Genomic DNA, 27,698 nt, shown 5'->3' with positions numbered 1-27,698 from the left:
ATTAAATTCTAAAATACTTCTTTTTGATGAACATATATAATTTTGCATGTCACATAAATAGATCTTACTACTGTTACTTATTAGCTATATAGGATATTTTCTAAAAGGGAGGGATCTGCGATTTAGCTAAGTTGATATGAAATAGAAACTTTATGGAAAGATTTTATGTGTTTTTAAAGTTGTTAATTTTCAACTGACTTTATTTACCCAAGGGACTCTATTTGACTACTATTATTATAGGTAAGGTCCTCTGGTTTTAATGGTAAATATCTCTAATCACATATGCAACAAAATACCTCTACGCTCTATATAATACATATCTCACAATGACAACCAAATGTTCTACATCATCTTTCAGTAGAAAGGAAGAATATAATTCTTTCACTGGAAAGTCGATAACACTGTTCTTATTAGACACATTTAAAGTTCTCTAAATCATGTTCTGATTGCAACTCATTCTCATGCCACCCATGGATTCATATTTTATGTAGCTTGACCATGCTTCCTCCCAGACCCTCTAAGTGTCTGCAACTGACTTCCACCTAGTTAATATTAGCATCTTTTATAAGATACTGTCTGAGAAACTCAGTGACACTGAGTTCCATCTTGACCACCAACTCCCCAACTCTGTTCTTATTCTTTCTTCTCATCTTCTTAAGGCTATGCTGTCCAATGGAAGAATCGTTTTTTGAAACATATGTACAAGTACTAACACACATACACTCTTAAGTATAAAATAATAATAATCATTGTTAATAATAATAAAGTATTTACAACATATAGACCATCAATCAAGAACCTAATGGTAAAGTTTATTCTTGGATCTCGAAACAGAGACATGGTAACAATACACAAAAGATAAATCCTATATTAAAGTATGTTTTTCATATTCAGATAACTCAGCTAAGCAACTGCATAAAAACTTATTTGGATCTTTATACTATGGCCTCAATGATATTTGAAGAGGTAATTCACCAAATCTTGGGAAATGAAAATATATACTAGAAACATAATAAAAATACGTCCTTTCTTTATTTCTTTTTTTCTTTCTATTACAGGTATATTTTTAGGGAAAAAGTGAAAGGTTGATAAATACTCAGGGATGGGCAAGGGCGCAATGTGGTATGGGGGCAAGATTATTTTCTTGCCACAAAGCTCAACAGACTCTGTCTTGACTGCTTGCTCTTTCATTACTCACCCCAGAGATTTTCAAAGTGTGTTCTAGGGATTTGTGGGGGCCTCTGACATCACATAAAATATGCAAGGTAAAAACTATCTTCATAAGAATAGTGATACTTGTTTGCCTATTTCTCTCTCATTCTTTCCTGAGTGTATAGTGTTTTCCAGAAGTTACATGACAAATGATACTGTATTAGATTGAATGTAAAAGCAGGTATGAGAATCAAGCTGTCTTTTATTAAGCCAGCCTTTGAAGAAATTTACAATATTAATTTTCTCTTCTTACTAATATTTGGGGGACACGGGGGTTACAACATGAAGCTACTTTTTGTGAAAAACGTTATTTAGCATGTAATAGGTTTACTTTGTTATTTAAATAGATTTAGTAAATAAATAATTTTAAAATGATTTATCTTATATAATTTTATTTATTATGTCTATTTTAATTCTAGCATGATAAATGTCAATATATATTACTGAATAAGCAAAAAGTATTTGGGGTCCACAGTAAGTTATATTTTAAAAGTGTAAACAGGTTCTGAGACCAAATACTTTCAGAACCTCTAATTTGTATTTTACCCTAGTGATCTCATTCAAAGTCATGTTATGGGTTGAGCTGTCTAATTAATTAGGGTGAGGTCATACTGGAGTAGGTTGGACCCTTAATCTAATATCACTGGTATCCTAATAAAAAGAACACCATGTGAAGAGACAGACATGTACAGGGAGAATGCCAAGATCAAAGTTATGCTGCTACAACCAAGGAATTACCAGAAGCTAGGAGAGAGGCTGGAACAGATCTCTCCCTAGCATCTTCAGAAAGAGCACAGCCCTCCCATAACACCTTTTGTCCTCTAGAACTGTGAAACAATAGATTTCTATTGTTCTGAACCAACCGGTTTGTGATACTTTGTTACAGAAGACCTAGCAAACTAATATACCCTAACCCTAATCATCTAAAACCAATGATTTTCAAGCCTGTCTGTGTAGTCCAAACCTCTTTACTGAGATTCATACACACATATACAATGGCTACTTAGATATTTCCGATCTTTCCAAAACATCTAAGAATGAAACATGTTCAAAATGACACTAATCATTGTAACCTTACTGATGAAATTTGCTCTATTCCTGAATTTTTTCTTTATGAAGGGTATCACATTCTTTAATGCCTCCTTTCTTCAATTCCCATATCCAATCAACCAGTAGGGTCAGTCAGTTCTACCATTTAATACCCCTCTGGTAATGGTTAATTTTATGGGTCAACTTGGCTGGGCCACAGTGCCCAGATATTTATTCAAACACTATTCTGGATGTTTCTGTGAGGATGTTTTGGGATGAGATTAACATTTAAATATGTGGAGTTTGAATAAAGTAGATTGCTATCCATAATGTGGGTGGGTCTCATCCAACCAGCTGAAGGCATGAATAGATAAAAAGTTTGACCTCCCCTGGGGCATCTGGGTGGCTAAGTCAGTTAAGTATCTGACTTCAGCCCAGGTGGTGATATAAAGGTTTGTGGGTTTGAGCCCCACATTGGGCTCTGTGCCGACAGCTCAGAGCCTGGAGCCTGCTTCTGATTTTGTGTCTCCCTCTCTCTCTGTCCCTCCCCTGCTAGCACTCTGTCTCTCTTTCTCTTCTAAAAATAAATAAACATTAAAAAAAATTGACTTCCCCTGAGAAGGAATTCTGCAAGCCAACTGCCTTTAGACTTCAACTGGAACACTGGCTCTTCCCTGGGTCTATCCTGACACCTTACTCTGCAGGCTTTGGACTTGCCAGCTTCCATAATCACATGAACCAATTCCTTTAAATAAATCTGTCTCTATATATCCACATCGTATAGAACTCAAATATACCTCTTATTGGTAACTTCTCTAACCTTACTACCACTGAATTCAGGCTGTCATCATCTTTGTCAGGATTATGATAATAACTTTATAACCACTGTTGTCACAGGCCCTTCTCTTTCCAATCCATTTTCTATGCTTTTGTCAAAATGATCTAAGAAATCTATCAAGCATATCATTTTTTCCATTTATAAATACTTATAGGCTTCCCATCGCCTTCAGGGTAAAGGCATTAGCATAGCCAAGGGAATGCACCATCTGCCCCCTACTTCTTCAAGACACCTTTTTTTAAGTTTATTTATTTTTGAGAGAGAGAGAGAGAGAGAGAGAGAGAGAGAGAGAGAGAAAGCATGAGTGGGGGAAGGGCAGAGAGAGAGACAGGGAGAGAATCCCAAGTGGGCTCCATGGTAATGCAGGGCTCCATCCTATCTCATGAACAGTGAGATCATGACCTGAGCAGAAATCAAGAATCAGATGATTAACCAACTGAGCTACCTAGGAGCCCCTTCTTCCATACTCTTATCTCACTATTAGTCCATGCATAATTTCCTAATTGAGTATCTTCAGTCAGGATCAATTCTTTTCATCCTAATTATGAAGTCTGTTTGCTAAATTATGTTGATGCTACTCTTTTTAACCTTGGTTTTTAACTTTTTTTCTTCTTTTAAAATGTTGTTATATTTATTTCCTGGGATATAAAAGATAAACTATTGGAAATTCCTAAAACATTTGATATATTTTAAAGGTATAAAGAATAAACTTAATGGTATAGACATCATTTCAGAAGATTAGCTATTAAGAGACATTACTGCAAAATAATTGGCAATGGTTAATCATTATAATTAATACTTATGATAAAAATAATAAATTTGGCCACAGACTGCCTAGATTCAGATCTTGATTCTATCTATCTCTTACTGACTGTCTCTGCGAACTTGGGTAAGTTACTTAACTTCTCTGTCCCTCAGTTTCCTCATCTAAAAATGAGATACTAGCCCTTTCCTATAGGGTTTTATGAGGATTAGATATGTTCGTATACGCAAAACTCCTGCAACAGTACCTGGTGCATAGTGCTACATGTTAGTAGTTGTTGCTAGTTATTATTATTTGACAATGGCATTTATAATTGCAAAGATTCTATAGCCAGACTACTTGGATTCTAATCTTGGTGATACACTTCTCATTTGTGTGATATTGGGCAAGTTCTTTAATTTCTACGAACCTCAGTTTCCTCAACTGGATGAGGTAATGACAGTACCTACTTCTTATGTTATGAAGATTAACTGACTTAAAACATGTCAAAGTCTTAGAACAGTGCTTGGCACATGGTCAACATTACACAGCGCTTGCAATTTTTACTGTCACTATATTAAGAAATAGGTGGTCCATATTAATCATGTTCTCATATCTTGTTCAGATTTTGTTTTGCTTTTAAATTCTCTAACCCTCAGTGGCAAAGGCTATGCTTTTTCTTAATTTTTATTAACTTTTCAGAGTGTAGCTACCTGGTGCCAATCACTTTATTTACCCTCTCTTCCTAAAAAAGAAAAAAAAACCACCAATAATATACAGTCAATCTTACTAACCAAGAAAACAATTTACTTTATATTATGACATACAGTATCTTTGTTCTTAGGCTCTCAGTTGATTAAGACATCTATTTTTTTTTCAACTTATAATAGTACTGTCAATATCTATTATGACTTGTAATGTTCAAAGCCCCATGGAAAACTGTTATTACTGTGTTGTCAACAGACACGTGTAAACAAAATGAGATCAGAGCCATAGGGCTCATCTCCCCATACTTCTTTTTCTCTTTTCATCTCACCCGCTTCTTTCCTCACCACTGCATTATCCAGAACATAATATGATATAATTTGATAAAATAAATGAGGGGAAAGAGACCATTTCAACAATATATTACCTTGCATTGATTCTCAAAAATCCTGAGTGCCCAGTGTATGGTGATAAAAATTATAGATAATGTCATGAGAGAAATTTGACACAAATAACTAATAATACTGTGAAATTTCTACACAAAACATTTAATTTATAATCCAAAATTAAGTGAAATTACTTTATTTAAAATTTTTTAAAGTACTTCATACCTTTGTTTATATCAATGAATTGTTTCTTTTTCTTCTGGCGTTCTAACTTTTCTTGTTCAGCTTTCTCTTTTGCAAGCTTTGCCCTCCTAGTCTTCTCTTCCATTTCTTTTCTCTTGTTGTTTTCTTTCACTGCTTCCTATACAAAGTTAAACACAAATCCTTCCATTACTTATATGTTACAGAAACTGTGCAAGTTAAAAATTATATATATACATACATGCATGTGGGTGCTCAGAGATGGTAAAATATTATAGCAGCTTCAAGGTCCATATATATACTTTTGAGAGAAACAAATAATTCGAAGACATCCCTTTTTGAAAATAATTGGAAATAACTCAGGTTTTATATTTTTTTAGTTTTTAAATTCTAGTTGCTTAAAATACAACATAATATTAGTTTCAGGTGTACAACATAGTGATTCAACACTTCCATACAACACACAGTGCCCATCACAACAGGTGCACAATTAATCCTCATTACCTATTTCACCCATCTCACCTTCCCTCTAGCAACCCTCATTTTGTTCTCTATAGTTAAGAGTCCGTTTTCTGGTTTACCTCACTGTCTCTCCCTCCCTCTTCGTTCATCTGTTTCATTTCTTAAATTCCACATATGAGTGAAATCATGGTATTTTCCCTTCTCTGACTTATCTCACTTAGCATAAAACTCTCTAGCTCCATCCATTTTGTTGCAAATGGCAAGATTTTATTCTTTTTCATCGCTAATATTCCATCACACACACACACACACACACACACACACACACACATCACCTCTTCTTTATCCATTCATCAATTGACGTACACTTGGGTTGTTTACATAATTTGGCTACTGTCAATAATGCTGCTATAAACATCAGGTTGCAAGTACCCCTTTGAATTAGTAATTTTTTTTATTCTTTGGGTAAATACCTAGTAGTGCAATTGCTAGATCCTAAGGTAGTTCTATTTTTAACTTTTTGAGGAAACTCTACACTGTTTTCCAGAGTGACTGCACCAGTTTGCATTCCCACCAACACTGTAAGAGGATCCCCCTTTCTCCACATACTCACCAATACCTGTAGTTTCTTGTGTTGTTCATTTTAGCAATTCTGACAGGTGTAAGGTGATACCTCATTCTAGTTCAGATTTGTATTTCCCTGATGAGTGATGCTGAGCATCTCTTCATGTGTTTGTCAGCCATCTGTATGTCTTCTTTGAGAAAATGCCTATTCATGCCTTCTGCCTATATTTTAACTAGATTATTCATTTGTTTTTGGTGTGAGTCTTTATAACTTCTTTATATATTTTGGATATTAACCCTTTATCAGATATGTCATTTGCAAATGTCTTCTCCCATTCCACAGGTTTCCTTTTAGTTTTGTTGATTGTTTTCTTCACTGTGTAGAAGCTTTTTACTTTGATGAAGTCTCCATAGTTTACTTTTGTTTTTGTTTTCCTTGCCTCAGGAGACATATTTACAAAGAAGTTGCTACAGATGATGTCAAAGAAGTTAGTCAAAGAGGTTACTAGCTTTGTTTTCCTCTACAATTTTAACAGATTCCTGTCTCACATTTAGGTCTTTCCTGTATTTAAAATTTTTTTGTGTGTATGGTATAAGAAAGTGGTCCAGTTTCATTCTTCTGCATGTAGCTGTCCAGGTTTCCCAACACTGTATTTTTCTTCTAGAACCAAAGAAAAGAGACTTTTCTTTGAAAAGACTTTTTCCCATTGGATATTTTTTCCTGCTTTATGGAAGATTAACTGACCATATAGTTGTGGGTTCATTTCTGGGTTTTCTACTCTGCTCCATTGACCTATGTGTCTATTTTTGTGCCAGTACCATACTGTTTTGATTACTACAGTTTTGTTTTATAACTTGAAGCCCGGAATTGTGATACCTACAGGTTTGCTTTTCTTCTTCAATGTTGTTTTGGCTATTAGGGTCCTTTGTGTCTCCAAACAAATTTTAGGATTGTTTGTTTTAGCTCTGTTAAAAACGCTGCTAGTATTTGATAGGGATTACATTAAATGTGGAGATTGCTTTGGGTAGTATAGACATTTTAACAATATTTGTTCTCTCAATCCATGAGCATGGAATGTTTTTACCTTTCTTTGTGTCATCTTCAATTTCTTTCATCAGTGTTTTATAGTTTTCAGAATACAGGTCTTTCACCTCCTTGGTTTTTTCCAAGGTATCTTATTGTTTTGGGTGTAACTGTAAGTGGTATTGATTTTTTAATTTCTCTGTTGCTTCATTACTGGTGTATAGAAATGCAACAGATATCTGCAGATTGATTTTGTATCCTGCAACTTTCCTGAATTAGTTTATTGGAATTAGTTTATTGGTTCTAGCAGTTTTTTTAGTGTCTTCCAGGTTTTCTATATAGAGTATTATGTCATCTTCAAATAGTGAAAGTTTTGCTTCTTCTTTGCTGATTTGGATGCCTTTTATTTCTTTTTGTTGTCTCATTGCTGTTGCTATGACTTCTAGTACTATGTTAAATAACAGTGGTGAGAGTGGACATCCCTGTCTCTTTCCTGACTCAGTTTTTCCCCATTGAGGATGATATTAGCTGTGGGTTTTCCATATATTGCCTTTACTATGTTAAGGTATGTTCCCTCTAAACCTATTTATTGAGGGTTCTTATCATGAATGGATATTGTACTTTGTCAAATGCTTTTTCTATATCTATTGAAAGGATCATATAGTTCTTATACTTTCTTTAATTAATGTGGTATATCACATTGATTGATTTGAGAATATTGAACCGCCTTTGCAACCCAGGAATAAATCCCACTTGATCATGGTGAATGATTTTTTTTAATGTACTGTTGGATTCTGTTTGCTAGTATTTTATTGAGAATTTCTGCATGCATGTTCATCATGGATATTGGCTTGTAGCTCTCTCTTTTATTGGAGCCTTTATCTGGTTCTGGTATTCGGGCAATGCTGGCCTCATACAATGAATTTTGATGTTTCCCTTCCTTTTCTAGTTTTTGGAATAGTTTGAAAAGAATAGGTATTAACTCTTCGTTACATGTGAAGCCATCTGGCCCTGTACTTTTATTTGTTGGGATTTTTTCATTACTGATTCAATTTCTTTGCTAGTTGTTGCTATGTTCTAGTTTTCTATTCCTTCCTGTTTCAGGTTGGTAGTTAATATTTGTTTCTAGGAATTTATCCATTTCTCCCAGGTTTTCCAATTTGTTCTCATACAGTTTTTTTATAATATTCTCCTAATATATGTTGCATTTCTGTGGTGTTGGTTGTTAGGAAATAACTTAGGCTTTAATGGTCATAACCTGGAGTGGCAGAAATTTAGGGACATGAATGTTCACAGGTTTAACAATAAATATGGTTTTTCCATTGCTGAAATATGAAATAGTTTTGATACACAAGAAAAGGTTAAATATGAAAATATGGTTTAGCAAGTATTTTAACACTTCATTATACATCTTTCCTTTATCTGCAAAAAAGGAATAAAAAAACTACCTCATAGGATTTTTGTGAGGAAAAATTGCATATACTCATAAAGTGCATAGAACAGTAGGTCTATGATGATGGTGGTGGTTGTGGTAGTGGTGGTACCAATTACATCTAATGATGAAGGGCATGAAACAATCAGCTATGTTATCACAGGAAGAAAATACCTGAAAGTTTAACAGCTTATTACATGCCAAGATCTTTAGAAATGCTGAGGACATATTTCAAGCTATTGTTTGATGTATTGTATTTTACAATTTTTATTTGTTTTTTTAAAAAAATGTTCATTTATTTTTGAGAGAGAGAGAGAGAGAGAGAGCAAGCAGGGAAGGGGCAGGGGCATGGTGGGGGAGGACAGAGGATCCATAGCAGGCTCTGAACTGACAGTAGAGAGCCTGATGCAGGGTTCGAACTCATGAACCATGAGATCATGATCTGAGCCGAAGTCAGATGCTTAACCGACTGAGCCACCCAGGTGCCCCAGTTTGTCTGATATATTTTATATAAATTATTTGTGGAACTCAAGTGAATTAGTATATTCCAGTAGGTGGTATGGGAAGAAAGTTGAAATAAACTGATTAACTAGTATAATATTAACTTTTTTTTGAATTCAGAGAAGTCACTAATACAAAGACATACAAACAGCAAGTTCCTTCTATCAAGCTATTTTGGTTTATTTTCTCCTATCATTATTGATTAGATATACATCATAGCATATATGATTTTAACAAAACTACTTTGTTCCAGAAACCCTAAAGAGAAAGACTCAATAACAAGAATACATCTACAAGGCCTTTCCTGGAGGTGTCTATATTGAAAATTGTTTTCTTCATAATAAAGACACAATACTTTACAAGTCCTGAAAACATTTTCTTTTTCTTTTGATTTTTTTTTACATTTTTTAACGTTTATTTATTATTGAGAGACAGAGCATGAGCAGGGGAGGGGCTGAGAGAGGGGGAGACACAGAATTGGAAGCAGGCTTCAGGCTCTGAGCTGTCAGCACAGAGCCCGACGTGGGGCTCGAACTCACAAACTGCGAGATCATGACCTGAGCCGAAGTTGGACATTTAACCAACTGAGCCACCCAGGTGCCCTGAAAACATTTTCAAAAATTCTCCTCACTTACAAGAATTATTGATATGCCCCCCTTCTTTTGCCTCCCTCAGGCTAGTACCTCCCATATTAGGCTAAGAACACAAAATGATCTGGCTCATACAGACAAAATTCAAGACTACCACTTAAGTTGGAATGATAGAATCATAATTTTAGAACAGTGTTTCTCAATCTCAGCACTAGTGTAATTTTTGGCTGGTGTCATTCTTTGCTGTGGGAGCTGTCCTGTGCATTGTAACATGTTTAGCAGGACACGTGATGCCAGTAGCACACCTTCCTAGCTGTGACAACCAAAAATGTCCCCAGAGATTGCCAAATGTTAGACAGGTGGAGAATTACTAACCTGGGGGGTTTCATAGAGATAATTTATACAAAATTACAAAGTACATACTCTGTTGAACTCAGCTTCTTTTCAAATACGTGGAAAATGAGTTCCAAATAGTTTAAATAATGGCTTAAGGTCACACATTTATGTAAGTGAAAATTTTGGAATAGAAATCATGTCTATTTACTCCTGGTTTAATGTTTGTTTCATTAAGGAACAAAAGGCAATGTGAATATGACACCAAAAGTATAAGCATCCAAAGAAAAACATAGATTAATAAAGCTTCATCCAAACTAAAACCTTTTACCCGTCAAAGGACTCTGTGAAGAAAGTGAAGAAATAACACACAGAATGGGAGAAAATTTTTGTAAATCATATATCTGATAAGGATATATAAAAGATCTTATAACTCAGTAATAAAAAGACAACCCAATTAAAAATGGGCAAAAGATTTGAATATTTCTTCAAAGATATATCTATCTATATCTATACCTGTATCATCTATAGATATCTATGAATCTATAACATCTAAGAAAAGATGTTAGACATTGTTAATCCTCAGGGAACAGATAATAAAAACCAGAATGAGGTACCACTGCATGCCAATAGGATGGCTACAATTTAAAGAAGGAAGAAAAAGAAAAAAAACAGATAGTAACAGGTGAGGATGTGGAGAAATTAGAACTCTTTGCATTGCTGATGTGAATGTAAAATGGTGAATCATTTTGGAAAATTGTCTGGCTGTTCCTTAAAATGCTAAACACAGAGTTACAATATGACCCAGCAATTCTACTCCTACATACATACCCAAGAGACAATAAAACACACGTTCATAAAAAAGACTGCACAATAATAGCAGCAGTATTCCTAATAGCCCATAAGGAGAAACAACTCAAATGTCTATCAATTGCTAAATAAACAAAATATAGTATACATCCATACAATGGAATTTATTCAACCATAAAAAGAATGAAGTACTGATATATGCTGCAATATGGATGAATCTCAAAATATTCTTCTAAGTGAAAGAAATCAGACACAAAAGGCTGCATATGAAATGATTACATTTATATGTGATGTCTAGAATAGGCAAATTCATAGAGACAGAGAATAGATTAGTGGTTGCCAGGGGATGGGGGGGGTGGGAAGAATGGGGAGTACCTTCTAATGAGTATGGGGTTTATTTTGGGGGTGATCAAAATGTCTTGAAGTAGATAGTGGTGATGGTTGAACAACCTTGTGAATATACTAAAAACACTAAATTGTATACTTCAAAATGGTGAATTTTATATATAAAATTTATATGTAAATTATACCTCAATAAAAATTCATAAAATTTTTAAAAGATGTTTGAGAAAGGCAGGATTTAAATAAAATTACAACTTAGAAAAAAAGACAACATGAAAAGGCAACATATATTCAGAATTTGATACAAAAAGTTGTATGATCTTTGGTAAGTAACATAAGAGGAGGTAAATAGTAGGGGAGAGAAGGAAGGTTAGCGCTTATGTGTATTTTATTACTGGTCAAATCTCTGATCTGGTAAACAGTTACCAACATCTGGGTGTACTGTTCAATTATCAATCTAAAGAGTTGTTTATGTGCTGAGTGCTGTCATTTATTATAAAGATGAAAAAAATGGTAACTTGCTTTTGTAGTACTTCCTTGTTCTGATAATAAGAGCTATTGCTTAAAATTTTTTTTAATATTTATTTTTGAGAGAGAGACAGAGAGGGAGCCACCACGGAAGGGGCAGAGAGAGAGAGGGAGACACGGAATCCAAAGCAGGTTCTAGGCTTTGAGCTATCAGCACAGAGCCCGATGCGGGGCTCAAACCCACAAACCATGAGATCATGACCTGAGCTGAAATCGGATGCTTAACCAACTGAGCCATCCAGGTGCCCCAGTAACAGCTATTTGTTAATGGAAATTTATTATGTGCAAGTGTTTTAAATAAGTAACTTTGAATCTTTATAGAAAACCTGTAATGTAACTATTATTTGTTATTTTGCAGGTGATGAAACTTAGGTTCAGGTAATTTAAATGAGATGCACAAGGTTACATAGCTACTTAAGTGGCAGAACAACATATGTTCACTTATGCTACCACGATGTCTTCCAAGTAGAGTTCCCTGATAAAATATAAGATTCTTCGTTAAATTTTAATTTCAATATCAGATGAATCATGTATAATTTTTAGTATAAGTATATCCCACACATACCTAAGTGGGCATTGGGTATTGTGTGCAATATACTTAAAAATCATGTACTATTTGGGGCACATTAATATTAAAAAAATATTCATGGTTTATGTGAAATTCAAATTTAACTGGGCATCCAGTATTTTCATTTGACAAATCTGGCAATCCTACCTCTAAGACTGTTGACTGTTCATAAGCATCCTCTCATGGACTAAGATCATCTAATGAAAACAGTAGAATGATTATAAAAACATAAAAATAGCTCAAATCTACACTATCTTTGAGAAAAGAAATGTTGATATAGATTACTGATAGGCATTATATGGTTCATGAACTTGAATCATACTATTTCTATACCATTCTCCATATATTTATTTCCTGTTTCTTGACAATAGAGTAAAACCAAAAAAAGGAAAAAATATATATATATAAATCTAAACTGACGCAATTGGAGGTATAAGAAAATAAGTCAATACTCATTATTAAAGAATCACCAATGGAGAAATTTGGCATATGTGAATTGGATAAATTTCTATACAAAATGGGGGCTTGTCACAGGCACTACTAAAACAACATGAATGTAGATCTAGTAAATGACGAAACAGATGAAATAACGGCCCAACAGTTTACATCTCACGTGTTTCAGGAAAAGATTTAACAACAAAAGAGCTGCACAATTTGAAATGGCATCTGTAATCCTAAAGAGACCAAAATGGAAGAGGAAAATAATTTCTGTGGTTTGGTATTAATGAAAATGAATGAAGCATCTACAAAGCCATATATTTTTCAAGCAACATAGACTGTGGAGTGAGATTTTGGTCCTGATATCACCATTTCTGTCTTCATGAAGAGGCTTCATGTTGAAAATAAGACCCTATTCCTCTTGATGTTTTTATTCTTTGGCTCTGGCTTTAGAAAACTGGAGATGGGAAACACTCTCTCTTTAAAAAACAAAACAAAAAAAACAACTTTAAAAGAGAAAGGAAAATCGTAACTATAGTTTCATATCGACAATCTTTAGTTTTACTAGAGTGAAAGAAAAGAAATTCTCAAGACTTTAACTCTCCTAAAAATGTAAAAGCTTATGAGCTAAGAAGAAAACTCCTTTGACAGATAGGATGTATTCTTTTCATCCTAAGTCCCACAAAACAAAGTTCAAAATAATTAAAAGAATAAAATCAACAGGAGTAAATTTATATTCAGGTTTTAAAAAAATCTCTTAAGTAACTGACTGTGATTAACAACACTTTATATTTGTCAAGCATCACTGAACATTTTAAAACACTTAGTCATGAGTACTTAAGCATAATTCTCTAGGAAGCATCAATCATTATTTCTTATGGTTAGGAATGCCAACTGATTAGATTCTTTCAATGTACAGAAATGTGTTCTTTTTAAAGGATGCTAATTGAGAAAATGTTTTGGTGGTAACCTCAGACAGGATAAATATGTACCAAAAAAAGCTTCAGTTTTACCAGCATATCTATTTTTCAAGAGTCAGTAAAAAGTACAATAGGAGCAAAATATAACAGAAAATGTCTCTAGGATTTACTGCAAAATATATTCAGCAACCTAATTTTAAGTCTCTCACTGAAATCTCTATTGTCTTCCTGAAAATATGAATTAAAAATCTTATTTCCCTTGCTGTGCATAATTAACAAATGAGACCTATGGGCTAAAAATGTCGGATGGAAAAAAAAAAGCTCATGTAAATACTAAGACTTCTCATTTATTCCAATTAAGGTTTTTTTTCCTGAATTTGGAGTTCTTTTTTGTTTTTTATAACTTATTATCAAATTGGTTTCCATATAATACCCACTGCTCATCCCAACAGGTGCTCTCCTCAATGCCCATCACCCACTTTCCCCCTTCCTCACCCCCATCAACCTTCAGTTTGTTTTCAGTATTTAAGAGTCTCTTATGGTTTGCCTCCTTTCCTCTCTGTAACTTTTTTTCCCCCTTCCCCTCCCCCATGGGTTTCTGTTACGCTTCTCAGAATCCACATAAGAGTGAAACCATATGGTATCTGTCTTTCTCTGTATGGCTTATTTCACTTAGCATCACACTCTCCAGTTCCATCCACGTTGCTACAAAAGGCCATATTTCATTCTTTCTCATTGCCACGTAGTATTCCATTGTGTATATAAACCACAATTTCTTTATCCATTCATCCGTTGATGGACATTTAGGCTCTTTCCATAATTTGGCTATTGTTGAGAGTGCTGCTATAAACATTGGGGTACAAGTGCCCCTATGCATCAGCGCTCCTACACCCCTTGGGTAAATTCCTAGCAGTGCTGTTGCTGGGTCATAGGGTAGATCTATTTTTAATTTTTTGAGGAACCTCCACACTGTTTTCCAGAGCGGCTGCACTAGTTTACATTACCACCAACAGTGCAAGATGGTTCCGGTTTCTCCATATCCTCTCCAGCATCTATGAAAACTGGTTCAGAAAATTCCAAGGGACTCAAATGCCTGCTTCATTCATGTGAGGCCCATGTTAAGCAAGCATCTTCCAATCTTGTGATACTTCAAAACAAAACCACCACCATCAAAACCATTTCTTGCTTCCATGTCCTCAAAGGCTTATTAACCCACTGCTAACTGCAAAAGCACTTTGCAAGCACTGTGATCTGAATGAAAGCTAAAGGTATATTTGAGAGAGGGAGAAGTGGAAAAATTACGAAGGGAAATGGATCTTGGAATGAGATAAACCTGGTTTCAATTCCAAGCTCCCATTACTTATGCTAAAAGCTATGTGTCATTGATTAAGTTAGTTACTTCATCTCTTTGAGCTTTAGTTTCCACTAAATACAGACAGTTTTCCATATCTGTAGAATGGAGATAATACTACTCAAATTACTTTGAGTACTTGGGTGTTAAATAGATTAAGGGAAATAATGTTTATATAAAACACTGAAGACAATGCCTGGTGTAGAAGAAATGCTCTATACATGGTGGCATTTATTATTAATAGAAACATCTGACAGTTTGAAAAGTAAGAATCTGGCCATTAAGACACAAATCACCACATATGTTTGATCTATGACTAGAAATGTAGCATATTTTGATAGTTTACCCTCATAAGCATACTGGATATGATTTTTTAACTATAATATATTATTGGCATTTAAGGTAATTTAAAAATCCATATATGTCACTATCACTTGGCATTTATTAAAATAGAAATTTATTCTTTTCTCCTTTAGGTTTGGTATCACCCTAGGAACTTGCGTGAATATACTTGGAAAGGCTTGTAATTCATTACCATATTGAAAGCTGTATGAAACTAGAGTCACATAACCTTAAAAAATGTACATTAGAAATGTCTTTGTGAAGAAATTGGTAACTCTGGTGCCAGAGGCATACTGTGATCACACTGCTGAGTATTTCTCTATTCCTCAGGGATGTTAGGATCCACACACGATACTAAATCAAATAATTTGGCAACAATATAAAGAAACCTGGTATGTATTATATTGAAAATCTTTTCATATACTAAACATGAGCCACTAAGGTATTATTTTTAATGAAAATTCAACGAAACAGGTGAAATTCTCTCCACATTTTCTATCTTGAACTGTCCTAGCATCTGATTCTATCTTGGCTTTAATTCAACTGTGCTTTTCCTTCTTTCTGTTTCCTGCTAACCCTTTCAGAATTTTAAACTGTTTCTCTTAATTGCCTCTTTCTAAAATAACATAGAGTACTTAAAATTTAAATTAAAGAATCACTGACATAGATACTGTAAATTTCTATCTTTCTTAGATAAATATAATTCTAAGACTTTATTTTTTCATGCATCTTATTGATAGTATTTCCAAAACATTCCTGCCCAGAATAAAAATGAGAAAGAAGCCTATTTATTTTGTTCCTCTGAAATCAGGAACCATAATCCAAACATTCTAAGAATAGCATACCCCTGTAAACATAGGATGGCCTTTAGGAACTGAGAAATCTGGCTTAAATCCTAGCTAATGACTATCACACTTTATCCCTTAGGGCCATTTACTTAACTGCACTAAGTCCCCTTTCCTGATCTGTGAAATACCTGTACTTCATAGTGTTGGTTTGCAATTTAATGAGAAATTGCATATAAAGCCATTAAGTACTGTGCCTTGCACATAGAAAGTGGTCAATGAATAGTGGTGGTTATTATATTATTCCACACTGGGCAATACCAATGTCCCATGCAATTCAGGATCTGTACTCCGTTTCTTCCAACCCAGGAACATGTCCATATATGTGTAGACTGGGGAGAAGGAAGCATTTTTTTTTGATAGGGAAATCTTCCAATACCAGGTAAAAATAGGAAGAAATGAAACATACACACTCACAAACTTTGAACAAACAGGATTTGCCTTCCTGAGTCATGAGAAAAAAAGATTTAGATAGAATGAACAGGAAGTTTTGGGGAAAATTTTTTATGTTACTATACCATACTTGACAAATCTAAGAAACAAAAACATCACAGAACGCAATGGACTTATTTTTGGTGTATTTGTTTTTGTTTTTTAACATCTGTAGTTCTGACATCAATCTGAGAAAATGAAGCATACATATACTCTAAGAAAAGGCCCTTTGGCTTAGAAATTAGAAGTTTGCTCTTATTTCTCTATGAATATTTATCTCAGAATGTGGTATTCACTTGATCTGCCTAAAGGTTTATGGAAAGGTCAGGTGAATTAGCCTACACTCAGTCCTCTACCATAATCCTTGCTAAACTTTCTTATACTTTTACCGTCTTTACCCATAAGAGGCTGCTAGCCATGATGGAAAATCATCTGCTGGATGATTCCAAATATAAGATAAGAAGAATGATATGACCTTTTTGCATTTGTGGGGGTGGGGGTGGGGGAAGGGTGGTTCTCATTTAATTCCAGGCATAACAGGAGGCAAAATAGGTAGAGATGGAAAGGTTGTTTTAGACTAGTGAACCAGAGTTATGGCAGCAATGTCCTTTCCCTGTCCCAGAGACGTCCTGGGCATGACAATGAAAAGGAAATATGATTCTGCATATGAGACCTTTTCATCACCGTACAAAAGAAATTTCCCTAAAAAAATTCTACTTCCTTCTCTTCTACTTTGCTTCATATAGATACCTACATGTTCTTTCCTTGAATTGTTTTGGCTACCAGTGATACTTTTGCAACTTTCTGTGCTTACCTACAACCAATGACAAGAATTGTTGGGAAAAACAAATCCCAAATGTGTGTTACCACTATGTGATGTATAACTTGGTCCAAAGTCCCTAATTGTTAGCACAACTGGGAGAAAGTCCTAAAGAATACCAAAGGTACTAGCAAATCAGGTCTCACATACTTTTCCAGATCTTTCTCACTTCCATTTTAGAATAAGCATGTCAGGTTACAAATGGAAAGTTAAAATGTGACCCAAAATGAAATTTTCAGCATTGAACAAAGAACTGAACAATTACATTATGAGAGAAAAAAAACACCCACAATAAGATGGCAGCAATGATTCATTAGGTTTTTCAACTGCAGCTGGGGACAATTTAAGGCTTTCCATTAAAGAAAAGAACCCTATTCTTTAATTAACATCAAATAACATTAGATATTCCTTTCCTATAGTTTCATTGTGTTTAAAGGGCATATTGGATTGAAGGAGTCATGCTCAGGGCAAAGAATTTCCAGCTATAGAAACTATACTCTGACAGTCAATACCTCTGAAGACTTTATCAGCAATGTAATACAGATAAATATTTTCTTTCCCAAAGATCTCTTATGCAAGATCTCATGAATACTTCATCAACCAATCAATTACATTTGTAACTGAGAAGTGTAACTTTCTTTTTCACTAGGGTAATTGAAAGCTTGATTAGCTTGCTCAAATACTTAGGTTTCTTAGTAACAGGCACTGAACAAATGTATTCATACTGTAGTTAGATGGAGGTTAAAGTAGTGCTTATTAACCTATGTAAATACAGTATGAATCACAGATGTATAGACCATAGGTAACCTGCTAAACCAAGTCAAACAAAATAGACATTTTCTGCCTTTTTAGGTTATGTTAGGAGACATTATTATGAGATATTATGTTCCTTCCTTCCTATAGACCAGTGTGTTTTCTCTCCATCTCCTTTGTAGATGATACTTCCCTTTCCCATCCTTTAATTTTCCCTTTCCCCTAAAGCTCTATTCTTATATCTTTCCCCCTCTTCCATCCACTACCTGTCAGTCAGAGAATTCATCTATTCCTACTCAGAGGTGAAGAAAAACAGCCCTTCCAATAGCCTATAAGGCCTTACATGATTTAGCCCCCTGCTACCTCTCTGACCTCATCTTCTCCTGCGTCCTTCTATTCCAGCCCATGTCTCCTTCCCTCAGCACCTTTACACTTGTGATCCCTCTGCTCTCAGCACCATCAAGTATCTGCTTAAATGTCTCATTAGTAAGGCCTCCCCTGATCACCTTACATAAAATGACCCCTAATACACTTCCTAGCTCCCTCTTCCCTACTGTAGTCTTCATAACATAAAAGGTCAAAACCTAGTTAAACTTTCGATACTCTCCATATTTTCTAAGAATTAGTAGCTGGAGCCAGTCTGTTTACATAATAATAGTTTCCAGCCTGGGAACTTTCAAAACATAAAATTACTAAGAACATCTTTACACATAGTTCTCTACCCACCTTGTTATTTCTTTATAGGGGAGAATCTTAGTGACCTTGAAATAAGCATTATCTACCTTCAAGCGGTGGTTTTCTTCCTAATCAAGCATAGGTTATGGTTCACTGACCTTTACATTTATTTTCTTAAAAATGCCAGTGTTTAGTGTTTCTGAGGTCTGATATCCATGACATTTGTCACACTGACACAGCTCAACACTCTGCAGTGAAAATTCACTTGTGTAGAGATTAATATTTACACAGAACCTTCAAAGTTAAAAGAAAAGAAGTGTTCTAATTTTAAAAATGAGATCTTTGTTTTGAATAAGATATTTGCAGGATCCACAAGCATTAGTAATACAAAGGTTTTCCAGTGATCTTTCAGTTTAAGACAAAACCATCTCAGGTTCCGGTGGAAGGTTTACATGAAAAGTTCCTTTACTTTATTTGTATAAATGACTTCCTTTTGGCAGAGGAGAGACTCAGAAGAAACTGATATGCTGCAGGTGAGGGAGCCAGTTAAATGAATTCTACTACATGTTCACTGAAGTAGTCTTCCTGTATTCAGCACAACCAGCTTACTGTTGAGCCTCCTTAGGAAACAAATAAAAAATTAATGTATCTTTCCAATGCTGTATATATCTGGAGGTTTGACAGATGAACAGATCGTTGCACACCAGTGCAGCCATGAAGAATATCTCATGGGTAAATTATTAAAAATGAGAAGAAAGAAAAAAAGACTGTTATGTGCAAATCTCCTTGGATATTAAACTTGCAGTTGGTTACAAAGCGGTCATGCACTGATAATGAAGGCTGGCTGTGATCCCCAAGGCCTTCTTTTAAAATTTGCCTTCCAACTGCAAAACCATGTGATCTGAAGTTGGAGGGAAAACTGCCTCTCCTGTCACAGTCCATTAGAATGCAGAACTCTGATTAGCTAGAAGTTAATCTACAATCTATAGCATGGAAAAGGTTTTCAAATGCTGCAGGTTTCCACAGACACATTTTTTCTTAGTAGGTATTTAAGTATCCCCCCTTTCCATCTAGGAAAGAAAAACAATTGAATTGACATGTTTCTATGGACCTCTACTTAATTAAAATCTGCAAAGCACTTTGAGCGGCTATATGAAGTTAATTTCTAGCTTTTTTTTTAAATTTTATTTTGAACCAAATAACAAACTGAAATTTTAAGGTCACTGATAGAATATTTTAATGGGAGGACATCTTGGGGAGGCATGGGTGTGGGGTATGTTACAGGGCTAAGGGCTGAGTTTACTGCCTTATTACTGTCACCATCTTAGAAGATGGAAGAGGCAGCACAATCAATAAGGTTTTCATAAGACCAATTTGGGAGGGTTGAAAAGCACCTTGGAGACTTAGATAAGAATATCAAATTACCTTGACAAGTAGAAATATAGACTCAGAACAGGAAGGGCCCTGAAGAAATGCTTGCTGTAGTCTTCTGCTTGTGAATAGGGTTCCATGACCTCCCTCAGGAATCTGTCCTGATACTTAATCACTTCTAAAAGAAAATACTTCCTTATGTCTAACTAAAAGCTGTCAGTTTCTTAAGCCCTTATCTTGTCTATTGGCTGCTGAGAAATAGAAACCTAGTCAATATCTTCCTTAAAAAATGCTTCACGGAGGTATAAGTTTTCCACAGGAACCACTACAGTGACTGAATTCCATAAAAGTGAGGCTAATCCTCAAATGCAAAACAGGGGAGTTTTTCAGCTTGTAGGGTAAAGGGTGGGGGGAGATAGGGGTCAGAGAGTCCCTCGGGAAAATTTTTTTGTTGACTCCAAATTAAGCCATTCAATACAATTTCTAGAGAATAACAACTCTCTCATAGAGATCTTTCTATAAATTCAATGATGTTTATGTTTTCCTGTGAGTCTTCTCTACTGGTGGGACATTATTTTGTAAATTGCAGCTTCCTCCAACGTCATATACCCTTACAAAAAATAGACTAAACTGGAAACAATACCCTATGAGATAGGGCTAACCAATATCTTATATAAAAATATTCCCAGTTTCCCATGCCTCAATTTTCCTAACATATCATAGCATTTGTTTTGTAACATTTTAATTTTTTTTCAACGTTTATTTTTATTTTTGGGACAGAGAGAGACAGAGCATGAACGGGGAAGGGGCAGAGAGAGAGGGAGACACAGAATCGGAAACAGGCTCCAGGCTCTGAGCCATCAGCCCAGAGCCCGACGCGAGGCTCGAACTCACGGACCGCGAGATCGTGACCTGGCTGAAGTCGGACGCTTAACTGACTGCGCCACCCAGGCGCCCCTGTTTTGTAACATTTTAAGGTGCAATTGTAAACTTATAAGATTGGTTCCAATATATCTGTTGAAACTATGAATACTGTTATTCAGATAGCCACCTTGGGAAGCCATAAACTTATTTTCGTAAGAGCCATTACTTTGTGATTATACTTCCTCCTTCAGAATTGACCTCCAAGGGGCACCTGGGTGGCTCAGTTGGTTAAGCATCTGACTCTTGATTTCAGCTAAGGTCATGATCTCTAAGAGATTAAGTCCTGAGTTGGGGCTCCACACTGGGCATGGAGCCTTCTTGAGATTGTCTCTTCCTCTGCCCCTCCCCCCACTAGCATTCTCCACCCCCTCTCAAAACAAAAAAGAAAAAGAAAAGAAAAAGAATTGAACTCTGAATCAAATGAAATCAGTCTCATTATTTTAGGTTAATAATAATTTTGACCAGAGATTTTGTTACCCATTTCAATCATATATCTTATTCATAAAACTTGGTTCAATGTAATTTTTGGCTGTTTGCAAAATGCAAACCCTCAAATTGCACGGATATAGTAACCCCGAAAAGATCTAAAGCATAGGCTATATAACCCTTAGGGAAAAACCAAAATAGGCATTTTCAAAAATATTTAGGACAATGTCATTATCTTTCAATTAAGATAATGAAGAGGGTAAAAGTCCTTTGACTCTACACATTTCTGGTTTTTCTTAAAAAAAAAAAAAATAGCCACATCTCATATACTGATGGTTCATGGTTAGTACCCTTCCACTAAGAATCAAAAATCTTTTTCTAATGAACTTGTGTATGTTCTTGTTTCTATGCTACCTGGATGATGCCTTTAATTATTTTATATTTTACTAAATCCTAACTGAACTGGATCCTATTTCTGAAGGAACATACACATCCAAAAATAAATTATATGCATGGTGCTCCTGGCATTTAGGAGTCATCCAAAGAAGCACACATTCTCCAGTGTTAGTGTTAGTCCTCTTTTAGCTAATGTCTAAGACTCACTCACCTGGAACACTGTCTTACTATCATTTGAAATAGTATTCTAGAATCTAAAGTCTAGATCCTATTTTTTTTTTTTTTTACCAGCCAAAATTGAGAATGAATGTCACAACAGAGGGAATCAAAATCTTATCAAATAATAGAGGTTTCTTTCTCTTGGACTATAAAGGCACAGGTTCTTTCACAGAAGTAAATTAAAATGGTTTTTGCTCAATTTACTCTTCACAAAGCTATCTTGATTGCCATCAGAACTCTTAGGCTTTTCTAAGTAGAAAGTGATTGTTTGATGAGTTGTCCTACTTTCCAAAATATTGATATCCTTCCAGTAATTATGGGGTAGCACCTTTCCCTTTATTAATGTTGTCTGAACAGTCAGGGTAATTTTCATATGTAGAGAAATATATATAACTCTAAACAACAAGTACAATCCAAGCAACACAAATAAAAAAGGGAGCACTGATGAGACATGGAAACAATGACAACACAGCCCGTAGAGGTTACAACAGTCCTGAAGTTAACTTGATACTTCCATGCTATGTTATTGGTAAAGAACATGTCATTTTCATTAATTAGAAGAAAGACTGGGGCACTTGACTGGCTCCTTTGCAAGAGCATGTGACTCTTGATCTTGGGTTGTGAGTTCAAGCCCCACACGGGGTGTAAAGATTACTTAAATAAATAAAACTTAAAAAAAAAATAAACCTCTCCTTCTTCATATTATATTGGAGACCTGAAACCTGCTTTACTAACCATCACTACAAGGTGCACTCATTCTTTCTTGTCTATAATGTTAATGTATCTGTTAAATATTTAACATGCATTCAGATATCCATATATTTCTCTTGTTCACGTTTGTTTCGGTTTTGGCTTAGTTTAATAGCGTCTGAAAAAGCAGGCATTATGTTGGTTTCACTTGCTTAAGGTGTGATATTATATTTAGATAAGCACTCTTAAGTATAAGGTAAATATAGCACCTAATACAAAGTAGGAGTGCAATAACTATTTCTTAATTAATGAAGACAGTGATGATTAATTTAGTATAAATACTAGCTTAGCACATGTGATAACAATGTTCTTACTTGGGTTTATCCTTTTTGACAGTTTGGCCTTTTTTTAAAGGGTTGTGCTTAATTTATGGGCAGAACAGCTCTAAGGGCAGAGACAGATTCACCATGAAGCTAATGAAGCAAAAGCAATCAGGACTTCTCACTTGCATGGGAGGGGTGCTGGCAATATGTTTACCTGGAAATGTAGTTTTGTAAAATTTGTAGAAGAAAGTTATTTTTTATATTCTTTTCCTGAAATGATTTCTCCTAAACTGTATAAGCACAGGCCTCACACATCTGGCTCTTCCTCTGTTTAAGGGATATATAAAAAACTGAAAAGACGTCTGATGAAGAATAAGAGAAGTGCTAAAAGTTTGGTAAATGCCACACCACAAACACAAGATGGATAATTTAGCTCAGGGAAAATAGGATTAAGGATGTAACTATATCCATGGACATGAACTGGGTATTTACTGAAAGGACAAAGCTTATTAGGTATCTTTCACATTTTCAGGAGTCAGAATGATAGGGCCTGAATTCTTTTCTAAGAAACTGATAATTAAAAAGAACTTTACAGGAAGGATGGCAAAACAGTAGAATGAAGTAAAGTTATAAACCTTCTTTCCCTATCAGCTTATTTGAAAGACTAGCTAGTTAGGTGATAAAGGGGTTGGAAAACATGCCAGAAGCCCATAGGGAATTCCTCTGTTTCTTTCTAGGGTTTTTTGAATCCATAGGTGTACTTGTCTGAGTCATTAGTTTATAAAACATGAAAAATAAAATGAATATATAATGTCATTACTGTCTGTGACACCATGAATCTGGGGTTCATATAGCCAGAAAGAATTTTTCTGTGAAAATATCTGAGAATGATATTATAGTGTGATCATTTCAAAACTGGGTTTGGATGGAATAGACATTGGAACCAGATATTACTGAAGATCCTCTTTTCAAAACTAGAAATAATAAGGACACTGTTATATAGTGATTGCATTCTGGGAAACAAGCCATTCTGTGTGCATATGAGCACTGCAGCTATATTCCACAGTGTAAAACACATCTCAATTGTGATTCTATTCTTGGTCATGATCTAGATTTGGTTAAATATCACTGCTTACTTACTGATGACAATGTCCTTTTCCTACTATACTAATATTCTACTGACCTCTTCTTTATCTCCTTCCATAGTATGCCATTATTTATAGAGGATTTTTCTTGATAAAAGGTGGAGTCTTGATAAGAGGAGTCTTCTTTGATAAAAATTCAAAGACAAATGAGATACATTTACTCCAGTGGAACTAGCAGCATAAAGAAAAGGGCAAGTCTGCATATCACCAATTATATTGAGTTGGGTGTTACAATGCCACATTAACAACATGATATGAACATAGGGAGAAATTAATTCTCTTTGGAGTTGGGGAAGAGATACTAGTAAAGATGTAATGGAGAAAACAGCCATTGAATAGAGTCTTGGAAGATGAACATGATTTCATCAGTGGAAGGGAAACTGTGAGCATTGCAAAGGAAAAGGATAATGGAGGGCTGCTTAAGACTTTACTGTCACCTATGGTAGGCCATTACAGATTTCTGAGAAGATGAGTGTCCCAATGAGACCTATGTTTTACAAAGAAATATTTGGCAGTGTTAAAAAGTTTGGGAGGGTGGTTAAGACTGAAGTTAGGATGACTAAAAATATTATTGCTGTAGTTCAGGGGAGATACAATAAATACCAAAACTAGAGCAGTTAAAGTGAGGATGACTCAGGCAGAATTGAAATGAACTGGGTATTGAACAGATGTGAATAGTGAGGGAAAAGGTAACAAGTCATTCCATTAATCAAAACAGAGAATTTGGAAAGAAGTTGGGAAAAAAATGTAATGAATTATATTCTGAATATTCTGAATTGGAGACACCTGTGGGAAAATCTAGTTAGAGGCATGTAACAGACAATAAACTTGAGTCTAGAACTGAAGAATAAGGTTGCAACTCAGAAAAGAGTATAAACCATGAGAATAGATATGAACTGCACTGGAAAAATTATGTAGGACCAACGGTAGACCCTTGGTAATGCTGGGTAGACCCTTGGTAACACTGACAGATAGGGATCTAAAGAAATAGACTGAGAAGATATTTCTATTAAAAATAAAAACTAAAATCCTGCCCATGTTATGACAAAATATTTTCCCACTAATGAGGCTGTATGTGTATTGCACTATATGATAGAGTATGGGGAGATTGTAAAGCATATATTGTGTACTTAATATAATATATGCACTAAGTGTCTTTTGTCTCCAGGGATGCATAAGTGGGATCAGGACTATTGGTTAAGCATGACCTAGGTCTCATACACTAAGCCTGGGGTTAACTCCTGCAGTCATCCTGCCTGGCATGCAAGATGCGTGGAGTAATTCTGCCTCAGGGGCAATATATAAAGAATTAATGACACCCAGAAAGGAAAGGGCAAATCAACAGCCAAGTTGATACCACATCTTTTCCAATTAAATTCCTGACTCCCATCTTCTCAAAAGCTCTCCCCTCATAAGGAGGGACTGCATTTGAAAGTTAAAACACAAGAGACTATATCTGTTTTGTATGATCTCCCTATCAGAATCTCACCTTAACATCATTCTTTGTATGTTCCACATTAAGGATCTGCATGCTTTTTCTGTAAAAAGGGCTGGACAGACTTTCAGCCTGTGTGGCACATGGACTCTCTCAACTACTCAGTGCTGCCATTATAGGGTGAAACCAGCCACGGGGCGCCTGGGTGGCTCAGTCGGTTAAGCGTCCGACTTCGGCTCAGGTCATGATCTCACGGTCCATGAGTTCGAGCCCCGTGTCGGGCTCTGTGCTGACAGCTCAGAGCCTGGAGCCTGCTTCAGATTCTGTGTCTTCCTCTCTCTCTGGCCCTCCCCTGTTCATGCTCTGTCTCTCTCTGTCTCAAAAATAAATAAACATTAAAAAAAATTTAAAAATAAAAAAATCAGCCACAAATAATTTAAAAAATGGACATGGTATTGTGTCCAAACCACGTTATTTACAAAAGCAGAGGACCGGCTGGATTTAGCCCCTAGGTCATTAATTGCTGATCCCTGGTCTATATCCCAAGAGAAGCCATTACTAAATGATACAAATCTTTAAAACAAAGATCATAAAGCTGAATTAGAAGACCATAACAGCCAGGTTAAGCTGTAGAATGTCCTTGATGGGGGAAAAAATCCTACACCCAGGCAGAATTAGGTAGCTGCCTACAAGACTTTCTTTCAGAGGTTCAAGTAAGTCTGCCCTTCTAAATATTACCTCTGTCAGCTAACCATGCTGTAAGAAGTTCCTCACAGTACAATTGCTCTGCTGGATTAAGGCATTTTCCTGAATTTAAAGGGCACATATGTAGTACAGAATAAGTGATACATTAGTACTGCATTAGATTATCAGATAAACTAGCTGACAGCTGGCAGAGAACAAGGACCAGGGTGAAAGGAATCCAAGATAAACTAAATATCTTTGTAAGTTCCTTGTAATTTTTCATATTTTTGGCACTAAAAGTATCTTTTGTCAGAGCTTCTGGGTCTAGAAACTCATATTAGGATATTAATGTCTATCATCCTTGGCAAAGAAGTAGTCACTGAGGTTGAATTAGTATTTGTCTGAGGCACTGTTTTGCTCTGTTTTGTTTTCTCTTGCAAAAGGACAGGTGTTAATTTACTTAATTAACAAGGACAAGAACCATAGATTTAGAAATAATATTAGGAAAAGGACAGACATCTTCTCATTAGTTTCTTTTAAGTTTTGAATTTGACCCATGTCTAAAAGTAGGGAGGGTGCTATGCTTCTAGGTAAAGATCATGTCTGCATATCCTCCATATTCTAGCAAATAATGCTAAGATTATTGAACTGAAATGATAAAGCCTTTGGCAAGATTCCTTCTCTAAAGTGGGCCGGAATTCATTTTTATTTTTCCTATGCCATAAAAGGATATACAGCCTGAGAAACAAGTTTGTCTAAAAATCATCTAATTTCAACTACTGAAGTCTTCTAAACAGGAAAATGCACTGATTCCTATACCTGAGGGGGGAGGGGGAAACTATAATGCCAAAATCTAAATCTAAAATATTGATTGTAGAAGGAAATCTATGACTAATGAGGAAACATCTCAGCAACTTTCATGTGGTCATTACATTTGGCGCAATTTTTTTCTTTACATAGCATTTACTATGTTTTAAACCATAATATAATTTCCTAATAACTATATTTATACTTTATTGTATTGTTCTCCCCATTCACATTAAGCTTAGACATTTTAGTAAACAAAACAGTGATGAAGGAGAAAAAGAATAAGCAAACAAGCTGGAAAAGCAGGGCTGTCTTGTATAAATTTACTCCAACTAAAGGCAGAAAACAAACAGGAAAAGATAACTTGTAAATTAAAGAAATGTTTTCTATTTACATTTACATTTCCCATGATTCTATTTTTAAATTATTTTTAAT

General features: G+C 35.2%; 1 protein-coding gene across 5 annotated transcripts in view; it reads right to left on the bottom strand.

The window, feature by feature from the left end:
* The window catches only part of DIAPH2 (diaphanous related formin 2), a 995,484-nt gene that overhangs the window by 219,026 nt on the left and 748,760 nt on the right, over window positions 1–27,698 (bottom strand). For 4 of the 5 annotated variants that reach the window (XM_045470691.1, XM_045470695.1, XM_045470693.1 and 1 more), the window contains one exon: window positions 5,138–5,273. In XM_045470691.1, the coding sequence (XP_045326647.1) occupies window positions 5,138–5,273 (136 nt within the window). Of the gene's footprint in view, window positions 1–5,137; window positions 5,274–19,029; window positions 19,464–27,698 lie in introns of those variants that run through there. The other variant, XM_045470696.1, reaches the window with a different exon arrangement.

This window comes from Leopardus geoffroyi, chromosome X (assembly GCF_018350155.1).
Source record: "Leopardus geoffroyi isolate Oge1 chromosome X, O.geoffroyi_Oge1_pat1.0, whole genome shotgun sequence".
Classification (NCBI taxonomy): Eukaryota; Metazoa; Chordata; class Mammalia; order Carnivora; family Felidae; genus Leopardus; species Leopardus geoffroyi.
Note: the sequence above shows the minus strand (reverse complement) of the source record. Positions and strands in the feature narration are given on the sequence as shown.